Source organism: Aquila chrysaetos, chromosome 13 (assembly GCF_900496995.4).
Source record: "Aquila chrysaetos chrysaetos chromosome 13, bAquChr1.4, whole genome shotgun sequence".
NCBI lineage: Eukaryota > Metazoa > Chordata > Aves > Accipitriformes > Accipitridae > Aquila > Aquila chrysaetos.
In genome coordinates, this window is record NC_044016.1 from 21,881,503 (window position 1) to 21,906,268 (window position 24,766).

The 24,766-nt window shown below is 52.2% G+C and overlaps 1 protein-coding gene across 10 annotated transcripts; it reads right to left on the reverse strand.

The window, feature by feature from the left end:
- Positions 1 to 268: 268 nt before the first annotated feature.
- On the reverse strand, positions 269 to 23,983 carry VEGFA (vascular endothelial growth factor A). 10 transcript variants are annotated; one of them, XM_030035278.2, is made up of 9 exons: positions 22,915 to 23,983; positions 16,927 to 16,978; positions 11,553 to 11,749; positions 9,703 to 9,779; positions 9,256 to 9,288; positions 8,946 to 9,092; positions 6,434 to 6,505; positions 5,171 to 5,302; positions 269 to 2,893 (listed from the first exon to the last, which is right to left on the reverse strand). In XM_030035278.2, the coding sequence occupies exons 1-9, from the start codon at positions 22,978 to 22,980 to the stop codon at positions 2,872 to 2,874; spliced, it is 798 nt and encodes a 265-aa protein (XP_029891138.1). In that variant the 5' UTR covers positions 22,981 to 23,983; the 3' UTR covers positions 269 to 2,871. The 10 variants fall into 10 exon arrangements, with proteins under 10 accessions (XP_029891138.1, XP_040984328.1, XP_029891140.1 ...); XM_041128394.1 differs by lacking the exon at positions 22,915 to 23,983 and adding an exon at positions 17,151 to 17,689; XM_030035280.2 differs by lacking the exon at positions 8,946 to 9,092 and having other exon boundaries at positions 22,915 to 23,670.
- Positions 23,984 to 24,766: the final 783 nt, after the last annotated feature.

Here is a 24,766-nt window from a genome sequence, read left to right on the forward strand (position 1 = left end):
CCCCTCGTTCCTGCCCATCAGACCACCCTCTTCTCACTGAGCAGGGAACTCAGGCTGAGCTCCACACCAAGTATTTTGGTGCCTGCCTACCTCCCATGCATTTCAATGGACTTTAGGTACCTAGATGCTTTTGGAGGCTCTGGGCCCAAATCCAAGAGTCCAACTGGCAGGTTGCTGGTGCCCTGTAGCCTCCAGAGGCAATGCTGGAGGGTCTGTTACACAATGGAAGAAAACCAGGATGCAAGGCAGAAGGAGAAGGCAAAGGAAATCAAGGTCAGAATTAAATTCTTTAATACAAAAAAAAGTTTGTTTGTTGTCGTCGTTGTTGCTTTTTTAAGATATATCTGTAATTTCTTTGTTTAAAAATAAATATGTACTAAGGAATATCTTGAAAAAATTCACTAGACACAATATGTAGTGTTAATATCTTTCTTCCCCGCAATTATTACAGATAAACAGTAGCACCAATAAATAAAATGATAACAAATATTAAAATTAAAAAGGAGAGAGATTCAAGATGTAGAATTTTCTATTTTTCCTGTTTCTTTTTTTTACATATATAAAAAAATCGTAGCGTCTATTTAATCCGAATCACACATATACATAAACATATATATATATATATATACAAACACATAGCCAAATATATATATAGTATGTAGATGTATATCTAACCCTTGTCTCAATAGGAATGTGTAGGGGTAGGTGTTAGAGAAATTAATTAAATAACTGCCCATAACATGCTACTGACTCTGCCAACAATTGGGGAGAGATGGGACGGGACAACAGGAAGGTTAAATTTATACACAACCAGTACAAATAAAAAAAAAAAAAAAAAAAAGGAGGTACGGCTTATAAATAGTTGAAATTAAATATTAACAAAGAATACTGAAAAATCCCTACTCTTTAATTAAATTATCTGTTTAATTTCTAATTTTAAAAGGGATATTAAATAAGTATATAAAACACTTTCTCTTCCCTCCCCCCCCATCGGAAGCCTCTGTCTTGCGCACGATACAGCATGAGTATTACACATTGCAGATGCAAGCACCCACCCGCGTGTTTTTTCTCCTTCTGAAAGCCATCAGTCGGATGGGGAGTTCCTAGTGGTTAGTAGTCGCTTGTTGTGAATCTGTTTTTAGACTGTCTTGTCTTTTTGGAAGCTTTCCGTGTTGTACATTATCAGGCGTTGAAAATTCAATTGCAGATGATGTTTGGCAGCATTCTGACACAGACTGAGTACCTTTTTGATTATTATGATTATTATTAATAATTTTAATCACAGAACTAGATTATATATATCCACATAGATGTACAAACACGCTTTCAGGGGTGTGTGTGTGTGCGCGCATGTGTAAGGTGGGTTTCACATACACCACAGCGTATATTGCAGATACACACATAGCCAAGATTCTCAGACACTGCTCAGGGATTTCAGCTGCCTTCACATTTGATTCCCCAGCCCAACGTGGAAAAGGGGCCTGATATTTACAGTTCATCATAAAAACGTTCTTAAGGGTCATTCACACTGGGCACGCAAACTGAAGGCAGCAGAAGTCACTTTCTTCCCCCCCCCCTTCAATCTTGGCATACATATGTATTTTTTTTTATATATATATATGTATAAAAATAAATATATATATATAAAAAAGAGAGAAAAACACAAACATACATACACACAGACGCAAACGCACACATTCACATACACACACACCCCCCTACTGTGTATATACTTTTGATTAATATCCCTTTCCAGAAATGTTCCGTAAGCATCTTGGATGCTCTTGAGTGGCAGCTCTGTGCATGAAGAAAGCAGACAGTGCTGAACAACTGTGTGGCTATGCACCGGTCCCCATTCTTGCTTCAGCACACTGTAGGCCTTGTGTCCTTTTGCAGCCACCAAGGGCAGGAAATCTAGACTCCTGTGATACTTCCTTGAATGGAAAGTTAGTGCGCATCAGCTGCCCACCATCCTTAAGAGAAGCCAGCATGTCTCTCTGGCAAAGTTTCTATAGCGAATAAAGTCAACGCAAAATGTACACTGACATCCCATGTCCCAGCAAGGCAGGCAGGTTATGAGACGAGTAAGGGCGAAGGTTGGGGGAAGAGAGGGGAGAAGGAATCCTTGATCACGGAGACGGCCATTTCCTTGGCCTTTGACCCATCGCACCCTAGGATGCCGCTCTTTGGAACTCCCTGCCCATCCTCTCCATCACCTCTCCTCCCTGTCCCAGGCAAGGAGAAGGTGGTTTGTGGTACAGCACACTCTACAGAGAAACAGCGGAGGCCGCACGAGTCAGTTAAGAGTTAAGAAGTTTACACCCAGCGCTTCTACTCAAGTCCAGTCTTAGCTTGTTTCTTATACCCCAAGTAGCCCGCTTGTGTCCACAGCAGTCGAGTATTATCCAGTGAAGACACCAATAACATTAGCAATGTTAAAAAAAATAATCAGTATATATATATATATTATATATATATATGTGTGTGTGTGGTTAAGATATACATATATGTATATATAGATGTGGTTAAAATATATATACATATATATATATGTATATGCATGTATACACACATATATATGTATGCATGGGAAAACCCATCAAATACACCCCTATAGTCTTCCTGGCTCTGTTATTTAGCAGCATGAAAAGAAAAATAAAATAAAACAGTTCAAAACCCAAAGGTGAATTCTGTGCGGCGGGTGCCTTGGGGAATGTTCCTTCCGGAGTCCATCGTCCGTACTGAAAGTGCTGTGCTCTACCGATCCTTCATTTTTAGGGTTCATTTGGATTAGTGTTTTGTTTTGTTTTTTCTGTCCAGGCGAGAAATCAGGCTCCAGAAATAGGGCTGTTCCCCCTTCTTTTCCGCTGCTCACCGTCTCGGTTTTTCACATCTGTCAGAGAGGAGAGGGAAGGAAAAAAAAGAGAAAAGGGGTTAATGTTTGTGATGGGGGTGCAAGTAGGACAGGGAAGGGAAGGAAGGGAGGTGGCTGATGTGTTTAAGAGCACATGGTGTTAAGACATGGCATGACATCACTGGTGGGGTGAAGTGCTGTGCAGATGGGGCAAAACAGCTGAGAATCTCCACCCATGAATGGGTCGATAAATTCTATTCCCCCAGGCTCACTTACACAGGGTGGGGGCAATACTGGTACAGGGGTAAATTCAGGAGCAGAATCAGAGGTTTCCTCACAGATGAGCTGAGTGTCTTGTTTGCACTCTCTCACACCATGCACACATAGATACACACAAACACACAGAAAAACAAGGCTAAGCAATGCATGCAGAATGACACACTCCCTCAGCTCTCCACCTATCCTGTTGTTTGGGTTGGAAGCAGTGCAGACAACACAGCCTCATGCAGGCAAGAAGGTGAAAAGAAAGTGCCTCTCATTCCACTAGCTGCCAAGAGCAGGGGTTAGCACCAGGGAACAGCAGCAGCAGCATGAAGAAGCAGCAGGAGAAATGAGAATTTACCCTCCCCAGTAGAGCCCAATTCCAATTCTACAAGAAAGAGCATGAGGAACTTCAGCTTAACCAGCTTTTTCTCTGGAAACAGGTAAGCTACCACTCCTATGACTCCTTCCCATCTTTCTCGCAAACACACCAGCTATGGAAACCTTCCCCAGTGCCAATTAATCCCACCACAGAGAGGAACTAGTAAGAGAAACTAGAAAACCCCTTCTGACATCATGACTTCTTTGGGGTACTCTTTGTTTTTTCTTTGTATTTGTTACTATTTCTCACCCTTCAAACTCTGTAGGGTAATCTCCAGTTATTCTGGAGTTTGGGAACAGAGGCAGAGGGAAAAGTTAGGTCTGGTCTCACACTTCAGAGGTTATGCTCACTGGGAGAAGTTTAACTCCAGAAGCTGCTCTATTCTGGCCCTCCATCAATCACTTTCCCACTGAAATTACAGCACGGAAGAAAAATCCTCTGTATACAGAGCAGTTTCCACCACACTGGCAGTGCAAACACCTCTCTGGTTTGGGCACAAAGCCTTTTCACACCTAAAGGAAGCACTTGCTACTTGTAGCAGCCTTAGTCACCTAGCCAATTCCAGGCAGGCAAATGGAGGCAAATGGAAGTCTCTTTCAGGGTGTAGCCACAGAGGACCCTGGATCTCTCTCCCTTACTCTCTCCCATCCAGCCACTGCCACTGCAATACTCTGCTGACAGGAGGAATCACCTGTATCTCTGTGAAAGGGACCCGAGTTCAGAGTCACAGCCAAGGGCCCAATAGCAACCCCATTTCTATGTCTCTCTCTGGATAGGTAGGATGATCCCACACCAGAGATGTACACGCAGGTGGTGCGAGTCAAGAGACCCCACTGAGTTCACCAAAGCGCTCAGGTGAGAACCAGGAATCGGTTTCTGCATGTCTATGCCACAGATGGTGCATGACAGGTAGCACTCAAATGACACATGCACAGCATGGATCTCTGAACAAACACTAACCACACAGTGTCTTTTCATCTCCCACCTCACACCTGAAATACAGACCTCTGCCTGTCCTTCACCCAGAGACAAACTGAATCCTGCTGTATCCCAGTCACAGCTCTGAGTGCAGCCCCTCAAACCACAACTCTGGCCAAGACATGGACAAGGAACTGTGAGCACAGTGCAAGAGGACAGAGTGCTCTCCCTGGCTTTTAGAAGAACAAAGAGGCAAAGGAGAATGTGGGGAGGCTCCTGGCCTGGCTTTCCTCACTCTGCACACAGCAGAGTGTCCACAAGCCGCATAAAAAGGGCTTGGAAGACAGGGGTGGTCAAATCCTAGTCAGCTAAGGATTTGTCTTTGTCAGTATGCTCAGAGTTGCATACAGATAAAGTACGGAGGGCTACAGACTCTCCCCCTGGCTACCTCAGCAACATGAACTCCGTTATCTTGTTCTATGGGAAAGGATACCTTAGATACAAATGCCCTGAATCTGGGAGCCATCCCCATCCAAGTCCTGACAGCACATCTGAAACGCACAGCCGCCCTTTGACACAGGGAACCTCTGTCCTCATCTCAGTTAGCCCCTCTGCCCTCTGGCCCACGTAGGACAGAGAAAAGAAGTAATCATATAGCACTGGTGCCAGAAGTCAGCAGGAAGCAAGCTCCCCCCTCTTTCTCTTGCTCTCTCTTTCTCTTTGTGTGTTTCTCTTTCATCCTTCAGGACACAAACCTGCAAGTGCGCTCGTTTAACTCAAGCTGCCTCGACTTGCAACGTGAGTCTGTGAATTTGCAGGAACATTTACAGGTCTGGGGATCTTGTACAAACAAGTGCTTTCTCCTCTCTGAGCAAGGCTCACAGTGACTGCAAAAAGGCAAAAGGAAAGATGTCTAAGCTACAGCGCTTCAGCAGAAAGAAAATACACATGCAACACCCTAAACATCAAAGCAATCCCCTTGCCCCCTCCCGCAGCCCCCATGCTGCCCACTGGAGCGTCGCGGGCTGATGGATTTTCCAGCAGCACCCCGGCAGTCCCAGGACAGCACCCCCTTGCATTAGCGTAAAAAGAAAGAAAACAGGCTCTCTGCACAGTATTCACAAATGCTGCATTGGATCCATCGGCACAGGCCAGAGGGAGGAAGAAGAGGAAAGCAAGGATGGGAAGGTGAGAGGTCCCAACCAGCTACTGATGTATCAACGAAAGGAGTTCTCTGAAGTGGGCTATTTGAGTAGAAAGAGGCCAGTGGCTAAACGAGTTAAATACACAGGGTCTCTCCTCCCCTGGAAAGCAGCTGGGCTCCAGCATCACATGCTTGCCCCTGCAGCCTGCACTGCCCTCCTTTCTGTAAGCCCCATCCCAACCTTGCCACCTAGGAGTCTCCTACAGAGGAGCCATGAATTTACAATGCAGAATTCTGTGAACCACCATGAGAGAGGCAGAGTGAAAGAGACAGAGAGAGACACAGGGAGAAAGAAGCCACCAAATCCAGCAGAAAGAGAGAAAAAAATGAGAAAGAGCCCCCCCAGTTCCCCAGCACCCCGTCTCCGGCTTCCCACCGTCCCACCTCTCCTCTCCGCCTGTGACTCCACCACACACACACACGCGCGCACGCACGCACACATGCACGGCAGATGCCAGCCTGCCTGTCGCCTGTCATCGTAGCAGTGAGGGCACAAGACCATTGAGGAAAGCAGATGACAGAGCTGTAACCACAAGGCATGGAAAAGAGGTGCAGGGCGCTCGCCCACCCACCCACGCTCTTGTGCCTTGGGAAAATGGTCACCACTGATGATTAGAGAGCCAAGCAAGCTAAAGCCACCTTCCCTGAGATACCCTCAGTGCCAGAGCGGTGCCACCACCAGTGCTGCCCCTGCAGGATCTGCAGCCCACCAGTGACTGGAAGGGGAGGGTGAGATTTGAGTGAGCAGCAAGCAGGCGGATTGATTTGGGGAGAGGGAGGGAAGACAGTCTACAAGCAGAGGACACAAACGTACAAGCTGGGTGGTTTGTACCGGCCTTTCTTGCGCTTTCTCTTTTGACCCTTCCCCTTTCCTCGCTTTGATTTTCTGGAAGAAAAAAAAAAAAACAGAGAAAGAGAGAGAGAGAGAAGGAAAGAAAGGGGGAGAGAGAAAGAAAATGGAAGAAAACGCAAGGAAGAAGAGGAAAAACAAAACCAGCCATGTGCCTTGCTGGGAGGGGGGAAGCACATGAGGCAGGACTGGAGGGCAAGTCCCGGGGCCAAAGCACAAATCTCCACCTCACGCACACATTCACTGGCCCTCCTGCACTCCTGCCAGCACTCCAACCAGCCTGCCCACAGCCAAGCCAACGCCAGGGGACTCAGCAGAGACCACCTCCAGCAGGGCTGCTGCCAGTAGAGGTGGTTCTGCTGGAGTCTCAGAGGGGCACCTGCCCCCTCCAGAGAGGGCCAGTGGGAAAGGGACAGGGGGTGAGGGGGAAGGAACAGAAAGCTTTGTGAAAGCATCACGCAACCGCAGCGAGTGCAGACAACTTTTCCAGGCGACAAGCGCGGGCACACACTGACTGACAAGAGGCAATCTGAGTGCAGGGGCTCTCCCCAGGGAAAAGGAAACCACTCTGACCTGACGCACTGCCCAGCACTGGGCCTAGGAGGGGGCAGCTGAGCTCCAACACGGCCGGTGGTAATCCTGCCTTGGGATGGGAGCAAAGGGGGCCTGGCCTCAGCACCCCGCAGACAAGGGGAAAGACCTGGTCTACACACCAGTGCTGTGTGGGAGAGGGCTATCTAGCCTGAAGGCTCTGCTCACCCACCCTACCTCCTGCCTGTAGTTTGGAAGACTCCAGAATACCTCACTGGATGTCTGCTAACATCCCCTCTGGCAGCCTCCATCCTGAGTACCAAAGGGGAAAGAGAGAGGCCTGACCTAGTTATGACACCCAGGAGATAACCAACAAGCAGCTTTCAGATCTTCCCTCCTTTCCCTCCCTCCCCTTGCCTTCCACATGAATCTGCCAGACAGACAAGCAGACGGAGCCAAGGCACTGACTCCATCCTGAAAAATTCACCAGTTGCTCCTCACTCTTGGGCAGGAGCTGGGACAGGCAGGGGCTAGGATGTGCAGGCCTGGACACTAACCATGGATCCCTACAGGCCAGTGAGAGCACAGGGAGGGAAGGAGGCTGGAGCCTGCACTGCTCATTGAGCCACATTAGCACAGGACCAAGGGAGAGACATGCAAGGAGAAGGCCCTAGGCAAAGCACCAGGGCTTGCCAGACAAGTGAGCCCCAGCACTGTGGCAGTTCAGCAAAGGCTCTGTTGTTCCCTGGTGCAGCCCACCTCGGGAGGGAGCTGTTGAGGGGACATGGGGGGACAGAAGGGAAAGCACCATAGGTGTTTCTTAGGCCCTGTTCAAGTCGTCTCACTGGAACGAGTGTCAGAGCATCAGCTCGCTCCCAGTCTCTGCCCTACATGTCAGGAGTCACAGGGAGGCAGTGAGGGGAGGAAAATCGACCTGAAGGGAGGACAGGGGCATCAATATAACAGGACTTTCAATCCAGCACAAATCAAAGCACATCAACCTCTCCCATCCCTTCCCTTTCTTCCCCGGGGAGTGCAGAACCAGCAAAGAGCAGGCAAGGTGCTGTTAGAACAGGAAAGGGAATGCAACACAGTCTGGGCTGGCTGCTTCACCCACACCCCATCCTCACCAGAGTTCACACAGACCCAACTCTCGCACACATTCAAACCACAGAGCCACGCGGACCGACTGTCCCCAACACGGCCCTGCACAGAGAGGAGTGTTGGCTGCACACAGCCCGATGCAGCCAGGAGCAGATTTCCAGGGGGAGGAGGAGAGGCTGGAAGGCAGCTAGAAATAAACAATCACCAGGAGAGGGGTGAAAGAAGTTCTCTCACTCTCCCGCTTGCTCTCTCTGTCTGTTTCAGCCTCATCTCCCAATATTCACCCCCTTCCTCTCCAACTCCGCACCTCTAAATGGCAGACTCGCTATCCCAGCCATGCGCAGTCCAGCTGACCCTCTCGCTCAGAGAGGTCACTCTCTCTTTTCGATGTTGTTCCACATTTTGTGATCATCCCTGTGACTACTGCAGGACAAGAGCTTATTTCTCTACTTTCCACAACCTTTTTACTTTGGGGAGGAAGGAAAGGGAAGGTTGTGCCTTAACCTCCTTCAGGTCACCAGCAAATCCATCAGATTGAAAAAACCTCTCATGAAAGCCTCCACCAAGACCCAGACAAGACATCCACCTCCCTTTACACCCTCCTGGGCCCCCACCCAACCAAAACCAGCATCACATCCTGCATGGCATCAGTCCTGCCTCCACCAGGCCTCTATTGCCACCTCTCCCTGTAGCCAGCAGAGTTCCTACCCAAGCTGCTGTGAAAGAAGCCAGCAAGTACTCACTTAAGCAGCAAGAAAAAAAAATTAATAATAAAGAAAGGCAGCAATTTGCAGTAACCAGAAACACCCCAGGAAGAGGGAAGGGAGAATGGGGGCTGCACCTTGAATCCATTCTGGTAGGACACACACGACGGGACTTCCCTGACTCGGGATAAAGCATTAGGAATGACTGCCATGGTCGTGCGTCATGCAAGCTCCAGGTCTGGCGTATGAAGGAAGGACCGTCAGATCTGGGTTTCTGTGCCCACCTGGAACGGATTCAGAGTGTCGCCCCATGCACTATCATATGCCATTTCCAAAAACACCTTCTCAAAGTAAGTACCTCCAACCAAAGAAAAGGGCAAGGGGCAGTGGGGAGAGGAAATGCCAACCAACCACCAAAAGAGAAAGGAGGAAAGGCTTGTCACTTACTTTTCTTGTTTGTTTTTGACATCTTTCTTTGGTCTGTGGGGGAAGAGAGAACAAAGGCCTCATTAGAAGGGAGCTTACTATATATGCTTCCAGTATTATCCCCAGTTCCCGCCAAGTCCAGGGAAGGACATGTACAGCTGGCATTGCAGGATGCCCATGGCACAGGTACAGTGGTCCTTCTCAAAGTGTTTGTTCTCCTGTTGCACCTCGCTGGCAGCCAGTGCCAAAAAAAAACAGGTTTCAGGCTAGCATTGTCCACCTGTGATAACTAGAGATGGAGGAGCCTCGCCAGCAAAGGACTTCTTTTCCCAGGCTCAGCCATCCCACTGCAAACCAATTGAGGAGACTGCAGAAGCCTCTGCACAACAGTCCCAACCCAATGGCAAAAAAAAGGAAAGGCTCAGAGTAAGTTTATTGCAAGAGGAACCAGTGCTGCTCCATTCTCACCTGCAGTCACATTTACTGTGCTGTAAGAAGCTCATGTGCGCTATGTGCTGACTCTGATGGGGTTTAATTCTCATGATCTGGAATGAAAGAAACAGAAAGGGTCACTGCCCATTCACTATTTATATTCACAGCTCCAAATAAGCCTGCTGCGCAGCAAAGCATTTGCACCCCAGGTGCTCCTGGGAAGAGCATGGCAGAGTTTGAGCTGGCTTTGAGGCCCCATTCTCCCAGTCAGGGAAGGCCTTTGATCACAAGCAAGTGGCAACACAAGACTTGTGCCAAAGCTCTGTTTGCTCATGCATGCAAGGTGCCAGCACTGGTGGACTGCCTTGGAGACAGGCATGAGAGAGGGCATAACACCATAGCAAGGTTCTCACTGAGCCGTCCCTGGTCGATCCTAGAGAGACAGTAACAGGGCATCCAGCCTGCTCTCACGTAGAAGCATGCTTCAGTCTAACGCAGAGGCCCAAAGCAAAAATACCATATCCAACTCCTTTTCCCTAAGCCACCGTTCCTTCCCAGCTGACATCTCACTTTCTCAGTGACTTGACACACAACGTAGATTTGGTGATCTGTGCTTAAAACAGCCCTGCAGAACCAGACATTGCCCATCCCCCATCCCCAGATGCCTCCAAGGAAGCTATATGAGAAGCGATGCATGTATTGTCACAGTCTCTCAACCCAGAACCCGGCTGGACCACTAGCTCTAGCACTTGCACCAGAGATCTGCTCAAGTGCCTCTGACCCTTTACAGGCATGCAGGCATACCAGCCAAAAACTGTAATTCAGCAAGGAATGGTAGTAAGAAACCCATCCCTAGCTACACCATGCTAGTATGCTCTAGCCCAGGCTGGAGCCTGCAAGTAGAAAAGCAGTACGGCGAATCATGGAAGGGCACAGACAGGTTCTCCACCGCTGTTCAAACACAGCTCAAATGACAAGTAAAAAGAGCTTGCTGGTTGATCACTTAGTACTGCATGTCTCTCATCTATATCAAAAAGTGATGGCAATATTTACAGTGGCCATTCAAGAGGCTGAGGGACAAGTAGGTGAGGCAGCTATGGGTTAAAGGTAACGGGTGCCGTTGTGGACACAAGCTGGCATCCAGGCTGGCAGACAAGGGCAGTGACAAAGCTCTCTAAAGCAAGTCTGCATCTTCCCCATGTGCCCAGCCTTTGCTATCCGGGCCATCTCTGTCTCTTCCAAGGAGCGAATTCAGCAGCCTCCAAACAAAGGAGGACGCCCAGAGGCAGAAAGGCTTTTCCACCTGACACTGAAGCAGTGTGTTTCTTAGAGCCCCCTTCCACCCCTGCTGTGCCAATGTAGCTAATGACCCAAATCCCCCTGCTCTGTTGGTAAAAGCTGACCTCACATGCCCTCCGGGAGAGAGTACTGACAGGCTTTCCCCTTTTGCACTACTCAGCTGCCTTCAGAGCAACAGCTGTCTGGACCAAACACAGAGTTAAGGTGGAGCAAGGGCCCAAGGAGCATCTTCTTTGGAACCTCAAAGATAATAGCACCAGAAATGTCTTTTGCACTCTCTGCTTTGCAGAAATGCTCATTTGCATGCCCCTAGCTACTGTATTTGGGCACTAGCGAGGTCAGAGAGAAAAAACAGATTCTCATCTTAGCCTTGAATAGACACAGGCAACTCATCTTTTAATGCTGCATGGTGTAATGCTGGGCACAAGGGTCAGGAGAGAGGCAAGCCCCCTGATCTGACAATCTCCAGTTCCCTGGGGTAGGCTGCCCTCCCTCTGAATTAGCTGGGACCTGGGACTTGGGGTGGCTGTGATGGCTGACTTGCTTCCTTCCACCCAAGCATGCCAGCTTGCAAGATGGGCCCTCACCTCCATCGTGACGTTGTACACATCCACAGGGACACATTCTAGGCCCTCATCGCCGCAGCAACCCGCACATCTCATCAGAGGCACACAGGATGGCTTGAATATGTACTCCACCTCATCAGGGTACTCCTGGAAAATGTCCACCAGGGTCTCAATTGTCCTGCAGAAGCTGCGCTCATAGACTTCCAGGAATTTGATAACTAAAAGGAGGAATGGAGGAAATAAGTTAATGCAAACTTAGCTCAAGAACGACTAGTGCTTCACCCCTTAAAATGAGCCAGACAGTTGCAACACATCTACCTTATGCTCTTCACTAACAGTCTCGCAGGCCTAAGTCCTTTGTATCTGCCCTACACACACACACACACACACACACACAAAGCAAGTGGGGGAGAGAAAGAGACAATCTCTTCCTAGCGCTCCTTCAGGGCAGAGGCAAGATAGACAACAGAGCCTCACTATTTGCCTGCCTGGCACCACGATGTGTCCCACAGGTGCCTCCTCCCCAAACCCCTTCCCTGCTATCCCCCATACTCTCAGATATGCTGCCACTAAGCATATTAGCTCAGCTAAAAAGCACCTGTGGTTTTGCAGATGATCTGCACTCTGGATTAAGGCCCTTCACAGGTTTGCCTTTTACACCCTTTCAAAATAGCCAGTGGATGCCCCAGTGGGTTTTAGAAGGCAAGGGGATAAGCCAGAAGCATCCTTTCTACAGACCTCAGCGCACAGACACTTCTGAGAAGAAGCAGAGGGTTCTGAACCATGCATCCACGTATCTGCTCTCTTCCTGTCAGCAACCTCTTTCGCCCCTGCAGAACATCCACCTCAACAGGCTACCTCAGAACCATGACAGCACCTGCTACAAGTCACAGCCTCTGTGTCTCCACACTGACCACTTTCCCAGACCAAGGAATCAAGCCACCCGCTGAAAGATTCAAAGCAAGCCCAGGGCACCCCCAGGATTAACTAGACCATGTACTTGGTTACCAAACCACAATGAGGCAGTGTGGGTGGGGGAACAGGGTGGATCTGCCATTATCCCCTGCCTTCACTACAAATGGAGCAAACACTAACTGCTTGCGATCTGCACTGATTTCATAAGCGTTTTTCAATGTTTCCCAGTCTCTTGCCAAAGCTTCATTTTGCTGCTTGGTCAAGGGTTGGAGAGATTTAAAGAGATGAGAGATAGGATAGATAAGTACACGTGCACAAAACCCAGCTGCTAGTAGTTCTGCAAACAGTGAGTACCTGGAGCCCTCCAGGCCTCCTAGCTCTACCAGCATGCAGGCAAAGAAAGATGTCTCAAATGGAGCAGAGGATAAGAATACACACAAAGAGATAGTGCCTGCCCTATGCTGTTAAGCACTATAATGATCCACCTGTACAGTATGCAGTCCTACAGCACCAAGGTTGATAACTCTGAGTGATAAGAGCAAACTGCTTGCATCATGGAAAAAAATGGTCTCCAGTAAGCGTTTCTGAACTTGTGACAAACTGGCATAAAGGTTACTTTGCCACAAAAATGCAAAAGCTGCAGGGCTTGGAGCTCACAGCCCGCAGTTAATTGTTGAAAGTTAATTCTAGGTCATGCAGAGCTGACAGTGCCACAGTGCTGAGAGTGGGTACAAGAGGGGAGGAGCTTCCATCCAGGGAGTTTGAAGTGTCAGAGAGCGTGAGCAGCTATTAAAAAAGAAAGTGGCTTGTGAAAGGGAAATGTAGCCTGGCAGGCATGGACTGCTTGTTGGTATTCCTTGTCTAGAAGACAGCATGTTTCTGTTCCTTGTCCCTTCCCTTCCTCTTTCCTCCTCCCCTAGCGGCAGTATGCCTCCTGTCTGTTCTCCTATCTTGTCTATGGCTACCTCCTTCTTCCCATTCCCCTTCAGAGTGACCTTAGTCACCGCCTATGTTGAACAGGTTGAACAATTTAATATGTGCAAAATTCTGCAGGCACAATGACAGCCGCTGAACTGCACTGTTGATTATTCATGCTGTGCCAGCAGAAAGGATCTGGGAACTCTGGCAGTAAAGGCACAGTTCTGGATAAAAATGCTTACAGACCTACGTCGATGGGAGGGAGGGAAGAAAAGAGGGAGGGAAAGCGGCAGTTACCTGTGCAGATCAAATGCTGCTCACCGCAGTAGTCTGGGGCATAAAGGAGGCAGAAACCAAAACAGAGTAGAAAACTGAAGTGAAACTGATTCATGTCTGCCACGCTTTTTAAATGTTTGCACTGCGGAAGCAGCTGGATTATACCAGAGAATGTGGACTACAGATTGGCCACAGAACAGCACATTCAACTTCTTTTGCAGACCCTTTACTTTCACAGCTGCACCCTGATGATTACATTTGCGATCTGGGAGATTTGACAGGACCAAATCCTTCCCATAAAGAATCTGGGAGTTTTTGCCTTCACTTTAACATACGATGATTTTCCAAAGTCTGAATCAGCCTCTGAAAAGGAAATGGGGAATCTTTCTCTGGCTGCCAGTCTGAAGATCCTGCCATGAAAGGCGCATTGCCTTGATTTTGCTGGACACAGAGCATTCACACGGAGACTGTGCAACACTCGATAATGCATTTGCACAGTTAGCACCCAAACCGGAGCACATGACTGAGGTACAGTCATCCTCACAGCAAAGCCCTGCCCCTGCTACCGTACCTACACTTACTCCTATGTACTGGGAGTCATATTCCACACTTTGCCGCGCTGATTCAGCCTGTGCTTCCTTCCCATTGGTTGTGTCAGGGACGGAAGAAGGTCTGTCTTTCATGGGGAAATACAGGAAGGTCACTGAAGGACTAACACCACTTGGCCTGCTCCCTTCCTGCAATTTGGGCTTCAGCCCACATTAAAAGTTAATCCCGCATTTAACCCACACCACTACCCTGCAAAACACCTCCAGATTTGAGTCAGAGGTTCTTCTTTGTGAATGGAGCGGGAAGTAAGGTTAAAACCCAGTCAGGGCCCACATTAACTCTTCAGGGCAAACATAGCCACAGCAGGTAGGATTAAGTCCAAATTTGGAGCAGTCGAGTGGGAACATGCTAGACTAGAAAAGGAGCAAGTCTATGATCATTTTGCCTCCCTCCCTGTCAATGGCTTAGCAGCAATACAGACACGCTGTTCTTTTAAAAATAAAAGTGCAGCCACAAGTGCTGGTGGTTTCCTTTATTTATACCAGAAAATCTTTTCTCGTGGAACAAACAAAGAGTGTTTGTCTAACTCCTCTACAACTTCCCGTGCCACAAAACACATGGAAGGCTCTCTTGAGCACAAAAGGGTAGGGGCTGAAGCTAAAATTACAGTCTCCAACCAGAGTAAGTCCATCCCAAATAAAAACCTGTCACAGCTCGACATCTCAGAGCAAGCACAAAATGGCCGAAGACACAAAATCACCTTTCACCCCAACCCCAAAGCCCCTAAGAGCTTCAGTGGAAGAAACTACAGGACCTTCCTTGTGCAACAGAGGCACATCATTGTCTCCTCTTCACAGAGGAGAAACTGAAGTACAGAGAGAGGACCTCCAAGGTCATACAGGAGGACAGAAGTAGAGCCAGGAAGGTAATGCCAAGAGTCCTGATTCCTAGCTCACAGATATATCTGCATCGCAGAACCAGAAATAGCACCGAGGCAATAGCACCAAAGTCTCACTGATCACACTGCCAGACCAACTTCTCCCACAATCCCATCAGCCTTCTTGTGACAGGGAATTAAATTCTGTTTGATACTTCCCCTCTCCAGGAAGGTAGCTGGACACAACAAATGGCACAGATGAGGACAGTAGCTCTTTTCTACCAACAGCAGAGGACTGGCTACCAAAATAAGCCTCACAGCAGGCTCCATCTTGATCTCTCTGGAGTCACTGAACCTTCTTCTGTTGACTTCAGCAGGAGCAAGGGTCAAGCGCAACAGGCGGCAGCCCACCAGCAAATCAGAAATTTTGCCCATGCGGAATGGATACCTATCCCAAACACAGCCTGCCACAAACCTCTGGCAATGCACATGCAGTCTGTCGCACCAATAAAGTTACAGAAATTGAAATCAAGTGCGAGGAAAAAAAAAAAAAGCGCCAATCTGGGCCCACACTGCTAGAGCCCTCTGCTGACCTCCAGCTGGAATAACGCTGGAGAGGTCACAACCCATGGGGACCCTGCAAGATCTTCACCAAACCCTGCCATGCAGCAAGTGGTCTGCTCTGCTATGAAGGTATGGGGAAAACACGGTCATGATGGTCTTAAAGCAGCTGATGATCACCTCAGTCTGAAGGCTCCAAAGTCCACAGCCCTTTTACCTCACTTCTGAACTGAGGACTGTGGACAGAAAGCCAACCTCCTGTAACGCACAGGGCTCCACTAGACAGGGCACTTGCAGGAGGCATCTCTGACTAACCTGGGGGCTGGCTGCTCTTCTGGTCTACATTTATTCACACAAACCAAGGAGGCAGAGGACACTGCCACAGCCTGGCCTTTAGGCAGCTGGAGAGACACAAAATCACAATGGCTGCAGAGGCACCACCTCATTTCCTCACCAGGCAATGGTCCCATTCGTACTGGACCACCAGCAACACGTTAAGTAGAACCTATCGGATCAGACTGCTGTCCCCTGAATCTGCTAAGCCTGCTAGCTCAAACCGGAGTAAAAGGGTGTATTTTTCGAGCCTGGCTCTGTACAGTGCTTAGCAATACACTGACTGGGGGAGGTACCTGGGACTGTCAGGAGGCAAAACTCTGGAAAATCATCCTGGGCTGCCCTTTTCTCTTCTTCTCCTCCCGGAGACCTGCCGCCTGGCTGTCTGGGGAGGGTCGGGGCACTGCTTCGGCCTTTGTTTGGGGATCAGCCCCGGCCACCCAGCCGGGCACCACCAGCGCCGCCAGGGAAGAGGCGGGCAGCGAAGATGACAAATCCCTTCCTACGGCACTGTGGCGAATCCCTAGCAAACTGTTCGCTGCTACTCAGCTCTTTGTGTGTGAGCGCACGCGTGTGTATGTATATATTTTTTTATATATATATATAAATGAGCGTGTGTATGTGCACAAGCGCACGCACGCAGTTTTCCTCAGAGTTGTGGGAAGCCAGCAGCGGGCCGGGCCGGCCCTGCTGCACGCCGCGGCCCCGCGGTGGCCCCGGGGCCCAGCCCCACGGCCACCCCGGCCCCACGGCCGCCCCGGGCCCGCAGGGGGGGCGCGGGGGGCGGCGCAGCCGCCGCGAAGGGGTTAATGGCGGCGAGGCCTCCCGCCGGCAGCCCCCCCCGCTCCCGCCGCCGCCGCTCCCCGGGAGGTGGCGGTGTTGGCCGCCGGCGGCTCCCGGGGCTCGGGCCTCCTTCCCCCGAGCCCCCGGCCGCCCCCGCCCGCCGGGAAGCCGCCCAGCGCTTACCTTCATTGGGTTTCCGCTCCCCATCCCCCAGGGCAGGAGCAGCCTTCGACAACTGCAAAGATAACAGAAAATCAGTCACAACACGGACTCCGGGGCGCGGGAGGGCTCCCGGGCCCGCCGCCGGCGGCCCACCGGGCAGGAGGCGGCGGGAGGCCCCGGAGGGTGGGGGCGCCCCCCGAGGTAGAGCCGTGCCCCTCCAGCCGCCCCGGCGGGCACAGAGGGACCTTTTGTTCCCCCCGTCCCGCGGGGAGCCGAGAGGGACACGGGAGGCGCGGGCGGGCCGAGGGAAGGGGCAGGCGGCAGGGAGGCGGCCGGGCCTCCAGCGCGGCGGGCCCGAGAGAGGCCCCAAAGGGAGAAACGCGTCCCTCGGGAGGAGCTTTCAGTGATTATGGTCAGAAACGAGAGAGCAAATCCGGGCCCAGGGGGAGAAAAATAACAGGGGTGACGTTCGACCACTGACACTACCGGTGGGCCTGGGCACCGCTCTTCTCCCCCAGGCCTTCATTTACCCCTGCAAAGGTGAATCCAGCCCGAGATGGCAGAAGGGGGAGAAGCACAGCCAGGCGCAAAAGGGCATCGCTTCCCTCTCAGTGTCACAGATGTCTGTCGCCGAGCAGTGGTGGCCACCGAGGTGTTGGTATCTGGCCGGGCGTCAGGGCAATTAACTGTGACAGCACAGCTTTGCCGACAAATGCCGCCAAACCGCCCGGGTTTCCCTCCTCTCCTCTGGAAGGGAGGGCGACGCGTGCCCTCACCTAACGGTCCCAGTCCCCAGCCCCTGTCTGTGCGGCTTCCCCTGGACAAACACCAAAAAGGCCCCAAGCTCTGTATTCGCTCTTGCTGCCTTTTGGGTCGAGGGGCATTTCCAAACCGCTGACGCAGGCAGGAGTGGTGACATGTAACCCACCCCCAGACCGGGATGGAGAAGCGTTACACCGCTTTACTAAGGAAGTCTTTTTAATTCCAGGTGAAACAAAAACTCCACTCTTCCTGCTCTGCGTGAGGGTTTTAGCTCTGACGTAACTTTCCAGCCAAGTCAGGTTTCCCCCTGCTGTTCTGTTCTGAACCAAAACCGAAAAATGCCTGGCTTGCTTCACTTCTCTGAGGTATGTTGTCACCTGTGTGACACCATCCGCCCCAGAACCTGCTGCCTTTCAGCAGTGGCCCAAAAAGAGCATGGCAATACGTACAAAATACTGCTTCATCAGTGAAATGCTGCATTTAGGCTCAGAAAAAGGCTCTCTGATCTTGTAGCCAGAGACAGAACTGAACTAAGCAGGCAAAGTCCACCCCAAGCTTGCAATGGGAATCTGCCGCCTATGGTCTTCTAGGCAGCCCCGTGCACCACCATCCAAGCAGCCCTAAGTGTCAGCTTTTAAAAGGAGGGGGCAAGAGAGCCTGCAAAGCCCTAGAAGCCCCTCTTCCAGCCATTCCTTTGTGTCTGTTCACAGTTCCCTTTGTCTAAGGTCCCCCGACCAAACTCCTCGCTTCTCATTTCAACTGAAGTCTTTCTGTACCTGGGCATAACTCACCAGCCCAGACCTGAGCCACCCCATGTGTGGACCTGTTTCTTCTCTGGGGAGGGCTGTCTGCCCAACCTCAGCGCTGTGACAACAGTTTAAAAAGCAGGTTCCTAGAAACAGTTTCATTCCTGAACTGTGAAGGTCACTGCAACAGCACAAACAAAATGGAGGCAGCGGAGGTTGCAACAGCCTTCCAAAGCCACTCAGCGCCTGACAATCTATGGGTCAAAAGAAAACCGCATCAAGGGCAGAAAAGCCTCAACCTGTGTTGTAGCACAGGAAGAGGATCACGAGCTAAGTTAGTTTATCCAAGTCACAATGCCCCCAAGACCTTTCGCAGAGGGATTTTTGGTTCACACACCAAATGACCATGATGGACTGAGCAAAATTAGCTCAGAGACACCTTGAGGGTCATTCTACCCATTCTCTATGCGAGGCTGACCAGCTGGCTGCCAAGCCCACCGCCTCCTCACATGCAAGCACACATGGTGCAGAGGTGATGGGAAGCAGAAGCAAGCCACACACTTTCACTGCTCACCTGCACCTGGCTAGCACCTTGCTCTGCCCCTGATGTACCAGAGCATGAGCCAGAACACTCTCCCAGCGCTCACCTAGACCTGGGTTGCGATCCCACCCCAAGGACGGGAAATGAGATCGGTACGAAGTCTGCAGAGAGCTTCTGAGCACACCCAGGGGAGCTCTCAGCAAAAAGCCAAAAGGTTTCCTAGTACTATCAGTAACATGCTCTCTGCTCACTATACCAAGAAACTTTTCTGCCCTTTCAGCAGTGTCTTTCACCTGTGGCTAGTGCCCTCAAGGCCCATCCACTAGAACAGCAGGTGAGGCAGGGGCTTGCGCCTCACTTTAAACCAGTCTGCTACATATCAGACAGGGCAATGGGGAACCAAAAGCGTTCCAAGGGATAAGCAGGCCTGGTGTGCCCTTCAGTGGGAGCCTGAAGGTCACACTCTCCTCTGCTGGCTTTTGGCATTTCCCAACAGCTCTGTAACACAATTTCCTTCCAAAAGATTTTCAACATTTCACAGAGGTGTGGAAGCAAGCCCTGCGCTTGAGAGCGGGATAAATGACCCCGGGAATGGGGCTGACCAGGGAGAAGCTCCTTTCTGTGCCCTTTGCAGGTCACAGCGAATGCACGTCCTGCAGTGCAGTAAAACCCTCCCTAACTAATAAACCCACTTCACACCATCCATGTGTCTGCACCTTCACTGTCCCTCTTCTCCCCCAGTCCCTGCCCAAAGCAAGTTACTCACTGAAGGGAGAGAAAAGGTTAATCAAGTCACTCCTCTCTAACCATCACCCCCCTCACCACCACCACCAGCACTCTTTCTCTCCCTTCCCCTCCCCCTAATCTGTGCAGCCTCATTAAAAGAGCTTTGTAACTGTTTAGGACTGGAACAAACAATCCATCCACTTTGTGAGGGACTCTGGGACAGGAGTTAAGGCACTTTTCGTCTTAGGCACTAGAAATTCTTCTCAGCGGTTTCTACTTAAGGGAGAGCAGGGGGATGGGACTCACTGCACTCCTCCTCCATTGTACATACAGACAGAGGTCAGTAATCCCAGAAGCTGCCAGCACAGCCGAGGCACTTCCCTGACACGGAGCAGGATGGTCAGGAGAGTGAATTTGGGGTTGCTCAGGAAATCAGTGAGCCCCTCTGAGATGTCAGCATGGGCTTCCCTCTCCCCGGGTCCCAAAGGAGCGCTCCTCCTCCCAGCCTGTCCTCAGAGCACGGGCCCAGAGCAGCTCTGGGGAAGGTGACCTGCTGCATCCCCGCTGCCTATGGGCTGGGGAAGCAGGTTCTGGTGGCTCCCCATCGTGGCCTGGCGCAGAGGCACACCAAAGGCAGGGAGCCTGGTGGGTGTGCGATCATTAGCAGTCTAGTCACAGGCTCGCTCTCCCTCCCTCGATGTCTGATTGCTGCCTGTTCCCTATGCCAATACAGCTGGTGTATCCAGGTCCCTCCACAGTCCAGGGAAGGAAGGGAAGAGTTCCCAGATCATCATTAGGGGTGACCTGCCACCAGGCTGCCACCAGGACCCGCAGACAAAGGAAGACAGGGAATGACTGACCATCCCCCGTTCTTTAGGAAAAGGAGGGACTGGAAGGGGACACCACCAAACCTCTCTGACCCCGTGGGGCGTGAGGACTGTGCACCGAAGCTCAGCACAGGCAAACGGCTAGGCGGGTCGCACCGCAAAACCACCTTTTCCTCCCTCTCCTGCATGGAAAGGCTATTGCCACCAGTGGAGGCAGACACCTGTGGCATCAGCACCACCCAGCCTTGACCGTGACATGATTTCCCACCATCCCAGCCTCGCTGCAGGAGTGACCGTAACAACTCCCTCAGTAAGGAGTCATCCCCCTGCCACCTTCACCAGAGGAGCACCGTGATTCCTGCATCCCTCCTCCTTCACCTTCAGGAAAGCTGCCTGACACGTGCTGGACCCCACTTTCCCAACTCAGCCTCTGCCAGGGCTTTTATTTAATGCTCGCCAACGCGCCTGGCTAGCTAGATAGGTTTTATTCAGCGTGACAGCCAGATTAACAGTACAGATAAATATTATCATCAAAGCACAAAACCCTAGTCCCGGCGTGAAGAGTCATGCCTTCTGCCATGCCCAGAGTCATCGTCAAGCTGCCTACGTGAGATCTGCTGGTATTTCTAACGTTCCCATCACCGTGGTGCCTGGGCGATCAACAGACAAATAAGGACAGAACCGAAGGGCAGACCTCACCGCTGGTCTGCCTGAGCACTTATATGGCCCACATCACCCAGCTATCTGAACATCTCACCATCTCTCATGTATCTACCCCCCGCAACATTTCCCCCCAACCCCACCGACACCTCATAATTCCCCCCTACTTTTTTTCCCACCGTTACCCTCTTTCTTTTCTCACTGGCACCATCATCCTGCCTAGGAGAAAAAGACAGCACAAGGCTTTTAAGCTACTCCTAAGGACAGACAGACCCGGACTCTACCTGATCTGCCGTTTCCTCCTCTGGGGAAGAGGAAGGGGAGGGGAGAAGGAGCAAGGGGAGGGTTAAAGGGTATTATCACTAGACACCGATACAGAATTGTCTAGCCTATAGCCGGGGAACAGATGCTACTGTACAAGTTTACTGAAGAGCTGGGAGGCAAAGAAACCCCCGTTTTAGGTCATGGTGGAAAAACTCTTGGGAGAGTGGAAAGAATTGTCCCACGAGCCAAATCTGGCAGGCAGGCAGCAACGGAGCTGCTCTGTGCCACAATCGAGTGAGAGCTGCGCCTCGCTTCCCATGGAGCACTGCCTAATGTGTGGCTGTCACTGGAGAAAGTAGAGATATAACAGGCTAGAAACAAAGCGTGCAGTTCCTGCATGACTTCAGTTACAGCTGAAATGGCTCCTAACTGGGGAGTTACCTTCCAGCATTGGTGCTGAACAAACAATGTGAATAACTGATTAGTTTGCAAGTGACGTTTATTTTCATGATTGTGGGAGATTATGTGGCCCACGTTCTCTCAGAGTGCCGAGGAGAAATGGCAGGAGAGGACTAACCTGTTATAGCCTTTAAAACATAATCCATGCCCATCTAGCGAACAGCCACTTTCACGTGGGCTCTCTGTCTAAACCCCTTAATATCTCTTGGCAACACAGCCCTCTCGGCTCTTTAGAAAACAGATTTCTAAGACAGGTTTGCACAGAAAGCTGTCTTTCTTTTTTCTTAAAAAAAAAAAAGAAAGAAAAGGAGGAAGAGTTGATTTCTAATCCCTCAGGAATGACAATGAGGCAAAAGTAAAAGTGACTGAGGAGGAAGAGAAGAGAAAAATGCGCAGTTTTGTAATCTCGGTGCAGTAGATATGTATTTTGATTTTTTTTTTTCAATCTGGAAGAAATTCAGGATCCATTTTGTCCTCTTTGATCTCTATTTGTTTTTCCAGCTAGGTATTTTGAACTCCACTCGGCGGCACGAACCCGAGCTGGGACCCAAGGCAAATACCGCTGAAACACCCTTTTGCAATGTCAGGAGACCCGAGGACGGCAGGCGAGGCTGATGCAAGAAGCCAGCGCGCTGCCTCCCAGCCCCGTGCCGCGCCGCCCGCCGGCCGCAGCGCCCGGGGCCCGGCCGCGGCCCCGCCGCCCCGGGAGCCCCACGCCGGGGACGTGCAATGCGCGCACATGTGCGCGGGCACTCCGCACGGCACTGCCGGTTGCTCCGGGGGCCTGCGAAGCGCAGGGCAGCGCTTTCCCCCCCGCTGCAGCAACTGCACGCACACGTGTGTGCGCTGCAGGCACCCAGCCGGACCCAGTGCCAGCAGCGCGGCGGCACCGCACCGAGCAGGTGGGAGGCAAAGGGGGGGGGGGGGGGGAAAAAAAAAAAACCGGGAGGGAAAAGTATTTTCCTCCGCGCCCCCCCCCCCCCCCCCGGTACGCGGGGCACAAAGCCCCCGTCCCGCCGCTTACCTCCGCGCTCTGCAGATAGAGGAGCGCCGCCAGCCCCCAGTGGATCCAAGTCAGCAGAAAGTTCATGGTTGCCGGCGCACGCCGCGGAGCGGGGCCCGCCGCGCTCCGCCTCGCCGCCGCCTCGCCGCCGCCGCCGCCCCGCCGCGCTCTCGCCCGCGCCTCCTCCGTGCCCGCCGCCGCCTCCTGGGGTGCCGCCGGCCGGGCGCTGCGAGGGGCTCCGGGGGAAGGGGGGTTCCTCTTCAGGGTCTCCGGTTTCACCCCTCCATAAGCCCGGCTCTCCGCCGGCCCCCGCTGCTGCTTTCGGTGGGCGCTCCGCCGGGCCGAGCGCACGCTCCGCGGCCGCCCCGCCGCCGCCCGGCCCCCGCCGCCGGGCAGTCCGAGCTCCACAGCGGCGCCCGTCCGCGGCCGCTCTCCCCGCGCCGGGGCAGGCAGGCACCCGCGCCGCGCTCGCTCGGTTTCGCGCACTCTCGCCAAAGTTTGCGCGGAAAGTTTCAATGCATCTCTTTTCCTGCGCGCCCTCTTCGCGGCGGCTGCCTCCGGCGACTCTCCGAGCCGGGGTCGCCTCCCCGGAGGGAAGGGGCTGATCCCGCCGCCGCTCGGCCCGACCCCTCTCCGCAAGTCGGGGTGGTGGTGGCGGAGGGGACGAACAGAGCGCTTTCCGCCTGCCCTCTCTGTCTCTCTCGCCCTTTCTCTGTCCACCGCTTTAAAAAAAAAAAATAAGAAGTGATGTAAAAAAAAAAAAAGAGAAAAAATCCAAACTGTCTAGAGAGAGAGGGAACTGGGGCGGGGGGAGGCTCTGCAGGAAAGGGAGGAAAAAAAAATCCCAGTGGATCAAAGTATAGGTGGGGAAAAAAATAAATTAAACGAGAGGATAAAGCAAGGCGGCAAGCCAACAGCAGGTCCCGGTGCCCGGGGAGGGCTGCTCCCGCGGCGCGCTGTCCCCCGCCGGCGCGGCGTGCGCTCCTCGCCCCCGGCGCGGCGGCACCGGCGCTCCGCGCACTCCAGCGGCGGCTCCGCGCAGCGCCCGCTCCCCGCGCAGCGCCCGCCCCACCGCCCGGTCGCCGGCGCTCTGCAACTGCTCGGCGCGGCCGCGGGGAGAGACGCTCCGGCGAAGTCCCACCCTCCCCGGCGATTCCCCTCCCTCCTCCCCTCCCCATCCCTTTTCGCGCTGGTCGAAAAGGCCACGGAGGTAAGGGGTGCGCGGCCCTGCGCCGCCCGCCCGCCCCACTCGCGACCGCAGCTCCCCGCGGCTCGCACATTTCGCCCCTAGCCTCCCTGCCCTGCCTTCCCCCCGGCCGCCCCACGGGCCGCGCTTCCTCCACCCTTTCTGTCTTGCCGATGGATGCGGCGTTCGGGTCAAAATTCACCTTGCCCGTGTGAATTGCTCCAAAGTCCAGCAGAGCCATTTGAGGGGAGGGGGCAGCAGGGGACAAATTGTGATCACAGTCATCATCAGTGTCCCCTCGAAGGCCTTCACTTTTCAGATACAGTGATTTCTGAGCACCTATGTGCTAAAGGGGGGGGGGGGGGGCATCCTCAGTTGGGTTTTATTTCTCTTTATCCTTGGCTCAGGGGGCCTGCCAGCACTGGCTGAGCGGTGCCCCAGTGTGCGGAAGGGTGTCATACTGAAGGGGTGAAGATTTTGCCAGACAAACCCCACCCTGCTTTCTGGGATGGTATTTGAAGGGCAAACAGGCAGCTTTGTCTCACTGGGGTTACCACAGGCATTCCCCAACTGAGCTCCTTCACTCGTGTCACACGCAAAATTTCCTCATACGGGATATATAGTAACAACACGCATGTGTCAACATATATAAATCCCTCTCTTGCCACTGTCCTCCAAGGACCTTGG